The 11,817-nt window shown below is 48.6% G+C and overlaps 1 protein-coding gene across 1 annotated transcript in view; it reads right to left on the minus strand.

Moving 5' to 3' along the window:
- LOC139420125 (divergent protein kinase domain 2A-like) overlaps nucleotides 1–11,817 on the minus strand; it is a 76,967-nt gene that overhangs the window by 57,271 nt on the left and 7,879 nt on the right. Inside the window, exon 2 of the mRNA XM_071169866.1 lies at nucleotides 4,567–5,438. Within this exon, the coding sequence (XP_071025967.1) occupies nucleotides 4,567–5,220 (654 nt within the window). The 5' untranslated portion in view covers nucleotides 5,221–5,438. The remainder of the gene's footprint in view (nucleotides 1–4,566; nucleotides 5,439–11,817) is intronic.

Raw genomic sequence — 11,817 nt, forward strand, 5'->3', positions numbered from 1 at the left:
AGGTAGGCTAGTTGAGAACACCTTTATTTAACCAGGTAGGCTAGTTCAGAACACCTTTATTTAACCAGGTAGGCTAGTTGAGAACACCTTTATTTAACCAGGTAGGCTAGTTCAGAACACGTTTATTTAACCAGGTAGGCTAGTTCAGAACACCTTTATTTAACCAGGTAGGCTAGTTCAGAACACCTTTATTTAACCAGGTAGGCTAGTTCAGAACACCTTTATTTAACCAGGTAGGCTAGTTGAGAACACCTTTATTTAACCAGGTTGGCTAGTTGAGAACACCTTTATTTAACCAGGTAGGCCAGTTGAGAACACCTTTATTTAACCAGGTTGGCTAGTTGAGAACACCTTTATTTAACCAGGTAGGCCAGTTGAGAACACCTTTATTTAACCAGGTAGGCTAGTTGAGAACACCTTTATTTAACCAGGTAGGCTAGTTGAGAACACCTTTATTTAACCAGGTAGGTAAGTTGAGAACACCTTTATTTAACCAGGTAGGCTAGTTGAGAACACCTTTATTTAACCAGGTAGGCTAGTTGAGAACACCTTTATTTAACCAGGTAGGCTAGTTGAGAACACCTTTATTTAACCAGGTAGGCTAGTTGAGAACACCTTTATTTAACCAGGTAGGCTAGTTGAGAACACCTTTATTTAACCAGGTAGGCTAGTTGAGAACACCTTTATTTAACCAGGTAGGCTAGTTGAGAACACCTTTATTTAACCAGGTTGGCTAGTTGAGAACACCTTTATTTAACCAGGTAGGCTAGTTGAGAACACCTTTATTTAACCAGGTAGGCTAGTTGAGAACACCTTTATTTAACCAGGTAGGCTAGTTGAGAACACCTTTATTTAACCAGGTAGGCCAGTAGAGAACACCTTTATTTAACCAGGTAGGCTAGTTGAGAACACCTTTATTTAACCAGGTAGGCTAGTTGAGAACACCTTTATTTAACCAGGTAGGCTAGTTGAGAACACCTTTATTTAAACAGGTAGGCTAGTTGAGAACACCTTTATTTAACCAGGTAGGCTAGTTGAGAACAAGTTCTCATTTGCAACTGCGACCTGGCCAAGATAAAGCATAGCAGTGTGAACAGACAACACAGAGTTACACATGGAGTAAACAATTAACAAGTCAATAACACAGTAGAAAAAAGGGGAGTCTATATACATTGTGTGCAAAAGGCATGAGGAGGTAGGCGAATAATTACAATTTAGCAGATTAACACTGGAGTGATAAATGATCAGATGAACATGTGCAGGTAGAGATACTGGTGTGCAAAAGAGCAGGAAAGAAAATAAATAAAAACAGTATGGGGATGAGGTAGGTAAAAATGGGTGGGCTATTTACCGATAGACTATGTACAGCTGCAGCGATCGGTTAGCTGCTCAGATAGCAGATGTTTGAAGTTGGTGAGGGAGATAAGTCTCCAACTTCAGCGATTTTTGCAATTCGTTCCAGTCACAGGCAGCAGAGAACTGGAACGAAAGGCGGCCAAATGAGGTGTTGGCTTTAGGGATGATCAGTGAGATACACCTGCTGGAGCGCGTGCTACGGGTGGGTGTTGCCATCGTGACCAGTGAACTGAGATAAGGCGGAGCTTTACCTAGCATGGACTTGTAGATGACCTGGAGCCAGTGGGTCTGGCAACGAATATGTAGCGAGGGAGTGTTGGAAGCGACAAAACTGCACATTTTAAAGTGGCCTTTTATTGTCCCCAGCACAAGGTGCACCTTTGTAATGATCATGCTGTTTAACCTACTTCTTGATTTGCCACACCTGTCAGGTGGATGGATTATCTTGGCAAAGGAGAAATGCTCACTAACAGGGATGTACACACATTTCTACACAACATTTGAGAGAAATAAGAAAACAGTAAAAATAAATAAAAACCCTTGAATGAGTAGGTGTCCAAACCTTTGACTGGTACTGTGTAGAAATAAAGAAACTTCAAAATAAATAGTTTCAACGGTATTGAAAAACCATCCCGTGGCGTTTTCTAAATACCCCAGTATACGGTATGTACGGTATACTGCCCAAGCCTAGTTTATACGGTATACTGCTCAAGCCTAGTTTATACAATACCCCAGTATTGGGTATGTACGGTATACTGCCCAAGCCTAGTTTATACAATACCCCAGTATACGGTATGTACGGTATTCTGCCCAAGCCTAGTTTATACAATACCCCAGTATAGGGTATGTACGGTATACTGCCCAAGCCTAGTTTATACAATACCCCAGTATACGGCATACTGCCCAAGCCTAGTTTATACAATACCCCAGTATACGGTATGTACGGTATACTGCCCAAGCCTAGTTTATACAATACCCCAGTATACGGTATGTACGGTATACTGCCCAAGCCTAGTTTATACAATACCCCAGTATACGGTATGTACGGTATACTGCCCAAGCCTAGTTTATACAATACCCCAGTATACGGTATGTACGGTATACTGCCCAAGCCTAGTTTATACAATACCCCAGTATACGGTATGTACGGTATGCTGCCCAAGCCTAGTTTATACAATACCCCAGTATACGGTATGTACGGTGTACTGCCCAAGCCTAGTTTATACAATACCCCAGTATACGGCATACTGCCCAAGCCTAGTTTATACAATACCCCAGTATACGGTATACTGCCCAAGCCTAGTTTATACAATACCCCAGTATACGGTAGACTGCCCAAGCCTAGTTTATACAATACCCCAGTATACTGCCCAAGCCTAGTTTATACAATACCCCAGTATACGACATACTGCCCAAGCCTAGTTTATACAATACCCCAGTATACGGCATACTGCCCAAGCCTAGTTTATACAATACCCCAGTATACGGCATACTGCCCAAGCCTAGTTTATACAATACCCCAGTATACGGCATACTGCCCAAGCCTAGTTTATACAATACCCCAGTATACGGCATACTGCCCAAGCCTAGTTTATACAATACCCCAGTATACGGCATACTGCCCAAGCCTAGTTTATACAATACCCCAGTATAGGGTATGTACAGTATACTGCCCAAGCCTAGTTTATACAATACCCCAGTATACGGTATGTACGGTATACTGCCCAAGCCTAGTTTATACAATACCCCAGTATACGGCATACTGCCAAGCCTAGTTTATACAATACCCCAGTATACGGTATGTACGGTATACTGCCCAAGCCTAGTTTATACAATACCCCAGTATACGGTATGTACGGTATACTGCCCAAGCCTAGTTTATACAATACCCCAGTATACGGTATGTACGGTATGCTGCCCAAGCCTAGTTTATACAATACCCCAGTATACGGTATGTACGGTGTACTGCCCAAGCCTAGTTTATACAATACCCCAGTATACGGCATACTGCCCAAGCCTAGTTTATACAATACCCCAGTATACGGTATACTGCCCAAGCCTAGTTTATACAATACCCCAGTATACTGCCCAAGCCTAGTTTATACAATACCCCAGTATACGGCATACTGCCCAAGCCTAGTTTATACAATACCCCAGTATACGGCATACTGCCCAAGCCTAGTTTATACAATACCCCAGTATACGGCATACTGCCCAAGCCTAGTTTATACAATACCCCAGTATACGGCATACTGCCCAAGCCTAGTTTATACAATACCCCAGTATACGGCATACTGCCCAAGCCTAGTTTATACAATACCCCAGTATACGGCATACTGCCCAAGCCTAGTTTATACAATACCCCAGTTTAGGGTATGTACAGTATACTGCCCAAGCCTAGTTTATACAATACCCCAGTATACGGTATGTACGGTATACTGCCCAAGCCTAGTTTATACAATACCCCAGTATACGGCATACTGCCCAAGCCTAGTTTATACAATACCCCAGTATACGGTATGTACGGTATACTGCCCAAGCCTAGTTTATACAATACCCCAGTATACGGCATACTGCCCAAGCCTAGTTTATACAATACCCCAGTATACGGTATGTACGGTATACTGCCCAAGCCTAGTTTATACAATACCCCAGTATACGGTATGTACGGTATACTGCCCAAGCCTAGTTTATATAATACCCCAGTATACGGTATGTACGGTATACTGCCCAAGCCTAGTTTATACAATACCCCAGTATACGGCATACTGCCCAAGCCTAGTTTATACAATACCCCAGTATACGGCATACTGCCCAAGCCTAGTTTATACAATACCCCAGTATACGGCATACTGCCCAAGCCTAGTTTATACAATACCCCAGTATACGGCATACTGCCCAAGCCTAGTTTATACAATACCCCAGTATACGGCATACTGCCCAAGCCTAGTTTATACAATATCCCAGTATACGGTATACTGCCCAAGCCTAGTTTATACACGTACATTTTTAAGCTGAACATTCTGGTGAAATTCTCACACTGTAGAGCTCTGGGAAAAGACCTAACAGTATAACTGGCACCTGGCTTCTCTAAAACATGTCAGCAGGCTTAACACTGCATCTCAATCAGAAGGTAATAACCAATAGGAAACAGTAACACAGAGGAAACACGAGAAGAGAACAGGGAATTAAAAAGGCCTTAGTTCCTACCTGTAGTAGGAGGGGCTCAGGGTTGAAGGCCAGGGTCATCAGTAACTGCATCCTCTCGGTGTCCTTCAGGTTCTTCAGCAGGAAGCTGCCAGAGTCTTTGGTTTCGGCATAACGTCGCACCACCCTGTCCAGCAGCCTCTGGGAGGGGCAGTGCACCAGGTCAGACCAGCCCTCTACCACCTCAGGGGTCAGCAGCCTCACGTCCCCGTTCAGCCTGGCGAACTCCGTCTTGTATATGGCCTGGATGAGGTCGCAGCGCGGACGGCCAGTAGCTCTCTTACAGATCTTCTGGTCGATGTCCGCCAGCTCCTGATTGGATCCCAGGCGTTTGAGCACCACGCGCCTCGTCCCCTCGCGCGGCTCTCCGTACTGGGCGAAGTACACGTTCTTGACGTTGAAGACATCCAGGAAGCGCAGGCGTCCCCAGGTCTCGAAAGACACCTGGCCGTTCATGAACTTCCTGCACCAGCTGGTGCCGAAGCAGGCGGGGCACTTGTTGAGGTTGATGAAGCGGCGGTCCGTCAGCTCATTTTTCTGGAAGGAGGCGAACAGGTTGTGGGTGTTCATCAGGAGGATAACAAACAGACCCACCACCAGCAGAAGCTTCAGACAACGGTAGAGACGACCCAGCTTCAGAGGCAGGAAACGCAGCATGGTGGGGCAGGATGGAGAGTTTAGGGGAACTGTTGAGAGTATTGTCGGGACGGGGTGGCTATCCTAGCCTCACAGCCTCTCGGTCATGTTTCACTGGGGCATCAGAGGGCCTGGTAGGGGTGAGGCTGCCAGTGGCCCCATGCCAAGATCTGGCACAGGTCTGTGAGTCATGTTCTCCCCGTCTGTGTCTGTTGAACCTTGAGCCTCGACCGGTGAGCCTGCAACCAAGCAGAGAGAGACAAAGGGAGAGAGGAGAACATTACACAAGACGCCAGCGAAATACAACAAGGATACATTTCACAACAGTTGCACCATATGTCTCTTTTGATTCATGATAACCTCATCTCTGGGCTTCCTTCTATACCGAAACGAGATGGCCCACAGCCCCTCTCCTTCTATACAGAAACGAGATGGCCCACAGCCCCTCTCCTTCTATACAGAAACGAGATGGCCCACAGCCCCTCTCCTTCTATACAGAAACGAGATAGCCCACAACCTCCAATAATACATTATTTTAAATGTTGGAACGCTGAGGCGATGTCCCACATGGGCTGGGCGATATATCAAATTATTTGGATTAATTCAAAATGTATACTTAAGCAAAACATTCCAAATGCCTGCATGGCAAGAATCAAGTTTAGTTTTTTGTTTGTTTTTCTGAGCGTTTATGTCCACTTTCTCTCTCTCGTCTATTTGGTCTCATCTCCGTCTGAGTCCACCTTCTGATTTATACACACCCCTCCCCCCGCCACTCACACCGAGCCCCTCCCCTCGCCACTCACACCGAGCCCCTCCCCTCGCCACTCACACCGAGCCCCTCCCCTCACCACTCACACCGAGCCCCTCCCCCCACCACTCACACCGAGCCCCTCCCCACTCACACCGAGCCCCTCCCCTCGCCACTCACACCGAGCCCCTCCCCCCACCACTCACACCGAGCCCCTCCCCCCACCACTCACACCGAGCCCCTCACGCCGAGCCCCTCCCCCCCACGCAGAGCCCCTCCCCCTCACACCAAGCCCCTCCCCCTCACACCAAGCCCCTCCTCCGTGGGCTAATCACTAGCACAAGCAAATATATTGGTTCTCCCTTTCAAATGGAACAGCACCCTCTGTGCATCACAGAAGATAACCTTAGGAGTTTAACCTTTGATCTGCAGAGTTGCCCTGGATGGTTTTAATCTAGCTTTGAAGTAGACGGTATAAAAGAGCCTGGTGTCACTACAGTAACAGCAGAACAGAGACCTAGAGAGAGTGAGAGAGATAACCAGACAGGGAGAGACTGAAAGAAACAGATGGTTTGGTCCTGAGGGGGTAATGTTGATGTATCTGTAAGGTTCGCCCGGGGGAGCCGTTAGCCAGGTTCACCCGGGGAAGTTCACCCGGGGAGCCGTTAGCCAGGTTCACCCGTGGAGCCGTTAGCCAGGTTCACCCGGGGAGCCGTTAGCCAGGTTCACCCGGGGAGCAGTTAGCCAGGTTCACCCGGGGAGCCGTTAGCCAGGTTCACCCGGGGAGCCGTTAGCCAGGTTCACCCGGGGAGCCGTTAGCCCGGGGAGGCTAACGGCTCCTGGCTAACGGCACCCGGGGAGCCGTTAGCCAGGTTCACCTGGGGAGGATCACCTGGGGAGCTGTTAGCCATGTTCTTGTAGGGAGTCAGAGATTAAAAGCCAGGCGGCTTGATAAGCACTAAACACCAGAAAGGGAGAGAGAAGCCCAGGCTTGACATAGCAATAACCTCACATTACAAGCCCCCTAACAAAGTCTCTGCACAGACCGTCAGCCCGTCAAGCTGGGTCGCTGATAGAGACACGAGGCAGCAGAGCAGTAGCTCCTGATCTGGGTCGCTGATAGAGACACGAGGCAGCAGAGCAGTAGCTCCTGATCTGGGTCGCTGATAGAGACACGAGGCAGCAGAGCAGTAGCTCCTGATCTGGGTCGCTGATAGAGACACGAGGCAGCAGAGCAGTAGCTCCTGATCTGGGTCGCTGATAGAGACACGAGGCAGCAGAGCAGTAGCTCCTGATCTGGGTCGCTGATAGAGACATGAGGCAGCAGAGCAGTAGCTCCCGATCTGTTCAATAGCAATACTAGAAGACTGATGAAGTGGCTTTGTTAAATTCACAATGGCTTTGACCATGAAAATTGCCCATTCTCAATTAGAGCTCATTAAGACATGGCTATTAGGGCCGCTGCTAACTTGAGAGGGAACAGCTAACAAGCAGGAGAGGAGCTAGCAGCTAGTGTGATTAATGCGTGTCGATGACCTCCGTACGGCGCTCGTCGACATGGCAAGAGACAGGAAGTGACACGGGACTGAGAGCAGCGAAGAGAGCAGACACACAGGACGCCACACCTCTCTGTCTGCAGCAGGTCCAGTCCACATGACTTTCCTGTAATGCTACGTAAAGGAGCCAAGCTGAGACAGTCACCCTGCAGCACTTCTCTCCTCCTCAACCCTCATTCCACCAGACTAGCTAAAAAGACGTTAGAATTACTGATTTGAGAAAGTATGCACCCATCTAGCAGCGCCGCTTTGCATTTTTCCTTGGCTTCACGTAAAATAAATCTGGTTATCTCAACACGGAGAAGAAAAAAAAAAGACTCCTGCACAATTTCTCATTTGCCAGTTCTATTCTAAATTACATTTCATTGAGCAAACTAATTGGCAGAATCTATATCCATTCCAAGGTGCACATGAGATCACGTGGAACCATTGCCTTAAGCACGGTACACAGAACAACAAACTATTCATATTTTGAGCATTTCCATATTACCCCCCCCCCCTGCCTAAATATGAACAGGGGGGAAAGCAGGACAACACCAGCGATTTAATACTGTCTGAACATTTTATTACATTACATTTTTTTTAAAAAGCCTCATATCGAAACTTTGCATTCAACAGACACAGGGACCGGGGAGGGGGGGGACGGGGGGACAGGGATGGGGAGGGGGGGGACGTGGGGACAGGGATGGGGGGACGGGGGGACAGGGATGGGAGGGGGGGACGGGGGGACAGGGAGGGGGGAGGGGGGGGGCGGGGGGACAGGGATGGGGGGGACAGGGGAAGGGGGAGGGGACAGGGACGGGGGAGGGGACAGGGATGGGGAGGGACGGGGGGACAGGGATGGGGAGGGGGGGACAGGGATGGGGAGGGGGGGGCGGGGGGACAGGGGAGGGGGGGGGGGGAAGGGGGGGCAAGGGGAAGGGGGAGGGGACAGGGACGGGGGAGGGGACAGGGACGGGGGAGGGGACAGGGACGGGGGAGATTGTAAGAGAGAGGGTAAGTAGATTGGGAGAGAGAGGGAGAAAGGGAACGAGAGCAAGAGAGAGATAGCGCACGAACACAAGAGGTAAAAACTGATGTCGATAAGAAGCCTCAAAAGGGACGGCTGCCTGGCTGCTTCCTACAACAGAAGAGTGGAGAGGACGCCGGCTGCGGTGGAGGCGGTTAAACATCTCCTGCATGATATGATCTCTATTCAAGTAACATGTAGCGTGTGGCACGGAGCTCAGAGTTCAGGCCCACATCAGGGGGGGGGGGGGGGGCTATCAGAGTTCAGGCCCACATCAGAAGGGGGATATCAGAGTTCAGGCCCACATCAGGAGGGGGATATCAGAGTTCAGGCCCACATCAGGAGGGGGATATCAGAGTTCAGACCCACATCAGGAGGGGATATCAGAGTAGTTCCCCAGAACAGTTGAGCCTGTCACTGTGTTTGTTGTGAATAGTACAACAGGAGAAAGCAATTACAATTTTCCTTTACAGAAAATACATTAGTGCGACACATTCGGCAGGAAATAGCTTCATTTCATCAGATGACAGAAGTGCAACACTGTTTGTCTCTTAATTAACTACTCAAGTAAAATGCGCTCAGTGAAAAAGCAAGGTGTTGTTTGCAACAATGACGCACGGCCATCATTTCTAATGTTTATCATAGACAGAATGTAGCGAACTACATGTCCTAATGTTTTGCTTAAGTTCATCTTGCCTTTTACCAGAGAAAAGCAGGCCGGCTACTCCGAGAAAAGCAGGCCGGCTACTCCGAGAAAAGCAGGCCGGCTACTCCGAGAAAAGCAGGCCGGCTACTCCGAGAAAAGCAGGCCGGCTACACCGAGAAAAGCAGGCCGGCTACACCGAGAAAAGCAGGCCGGCTACACCGAGAAAAGCAGGCCGGCTACACCGAGAAAAGCAGGCCGGCTACACCGAGAAAAGCAGGCCGGCTACACCGAGAAAAGCAGGCCGGCTACACCGAGAAAAGCAGGCCGGCTACACCGAGAAAAGCAGGCCGGCTACTCCGAGAAAAGCAGGCCGGCTACACCGAGAAAAGCAGGCCGGCTACACCGAGAAAAGCAGGCCGGCTACACCGAGAAAAGCAGGCCGGCTACACCGAGAAAAGCAGGCCGGCTACACCGAGAAAAGCAGGCCGGCTACACCGAGAAAAGTACCAGAGAAAAGTAGCTACACATCAGTCAGAGCTGTCTGCTGTTAATTGTGCTCATTGTGTTAGCATTCTAGAAATAGAAACCCAATGGGCTTTCTGCCACCTCGTGTATTAAGCCAGTAATACTGGAAATCTCAGCATGAGAAAAGGATTGTATGACGACATGAACATCTGGATAGCACCCAAGCTTAAACCAGGGCTAACCAGACAGAGACCAGGGCTAACCAGACAGAGACCAGGGCTAACCAGACAGAGACCAGGGCTAACTTCTAACCTCTGGCTGTTGGAGGAGAGAGATGCTTCAAAGCCACCTGACTAGGCATGGCCAGTAAACCATAAAAAGCCTACTGTATACCGGGGTACTTTGAAATAACGCCATTTTCATAATTTTGGGGGGGTTTGGGGTGAACTAAAGCTCGGTGCTACACATATTATTTCCATCTCAGGGCTCTAGCTAGCTACGGTTTGGCTAGCTAGCTACGGTTTGGCTAGCTAGCTACGGTTTGGTATGGCTAGCTACGGTTTGGTTTGGCTAGCTAGCTACGGTTTGGTTTGGCTAGCTACGGTTTGGCTAGCTAGCTACGGTTTGGCTAGCTAGCTACGGTTTGGCTAGCTAGCTACGGTTTGGCTAGCTAGCTACGGTTTGGTATGGCTAGCTACGGTTTGGTTTGGCTAGCTAGCTACGGTTTGGTTAGCTAGCTACGGTTTGGCTAGCTAGCTACGGTTTGGTTAGCTAGCTACGGTTTGGCTAGCTAGCTACGGTTTGGTTTGGCTAGCTACGGTTTGGCTAGCTAGCTACGGTTTGGCTAGCTAGCTACGGTTTGGCTAGCTAGCTACGGTTTGGCTTGGCTAGCTAGCAAGACCAAGCTTCTTGGTTACAGCAGAGACAATCTAACCTCTCCTGTAACTAGATCCCTGCTGCTTACATTTGTTTTGTGCACAAGTTATTTAAAAAAATACATTTGAAAAGAAATAGCACCCCTTGTGTTCACTGCCAGTAATATCATATACTCTGGTATGGTACAGGTACAGGAACAGTATGAAGGCATGAAACTCTGGATACTACACAACCCTACCTCTGACCCCACAGGGCCTGCTAAGGAGAGGAAGTCTGAAACAAGCCCTGTAAGAGACCTTACACAGAAAACAGCAGAGTAATGAGATGACTGACTGGCTGGATGAATGACTGGCTGGATGAATGACTGGATGACTGACTGGCTGGATGACTGGATTAATGAATGACTGGCTGGATGAATGACTGGATGGATGGATGAATGAATGACTGGATGAATGAATGACTGGCTGGATGAATGACTGGATGGATGGATGAATGAATGACTGGATGAATGAATGACTGGCTGGATGGATGAATGACTGGATGAATGAATGATTGGCTGAATGAATGAATGAATGAATAAATAACTGGCTGAATGTGTTAAAGTACGTTCAGCTTGGATATGGTTGATGAGAGTCCATGATTGAATCCAGACCCGACTGATTGTAATACAGATGTACCCTATCCTAATACAACTGGCAGTGAAACTTAAAGCAATGTTTTCATTTGAACCGACCTCATCCTGCCCACAGAACTTGTGTTTCGAATTAGAGGCCCCAAGAACTCAAGGTGGGTCCCATTCTCCCCAAGCCAAGAACCAGGGAGAGATGGAGGGAAGGCATGTAGCCCAAGCCTGGGACTGGGGTTAAGGGCATTTACATTAGTGTACACTACCAAGGAATCACTGTTTGGAGTGGGCGCCAAATTACCTCATCACAACAGAACTGCTGCCAGAAGGTGAAGAAGAAAAGTCTCTGGGCACCCTGGCTCTCTGAAGCGGTGCTATATTAACCCTGGCTCTCTGAAGCGGTGCTATATTAACCCTGGCTCTCTGAAGCGGTGCTATATTAACCCTGGCTCTCTGAAGCGGTGCTATATTAACCCTGGCTCTCTGAAGCGGTGCTATATTAACCCTGGCTCTCTGAAGCGGTGCTATATTAACCCTGGCTCTCTGAAGCGGTGCTATATTAACCCTGGCTCTCTGAAGCGGTGCTATATTAACCCTGGCTCTCTGAAGCGGTGCTATATTAACCCTGGCTCTCTGAAGCGGTGCTATATTAACCCTGGCTCTCTGAAGCGGTGCTATATTAACCCTGGCTCT

The sequence above is a fragment of the Oncorhynchus clarkii genome, chromosome 11, assembly GCF_045791955.1.
Source record: "Oncorhynchus clarkii lewisi isolate Uvic-CL-2024 chromosome 11, UVic_Ocla_1.0, whole genome shotgun sequence".
NCBI lineage: Eukaryota > Metazoa > Chordata > Actinopteri > Salmoniformes > Salmonidae > Oncorhynchus > Oncorhynchus clarkii.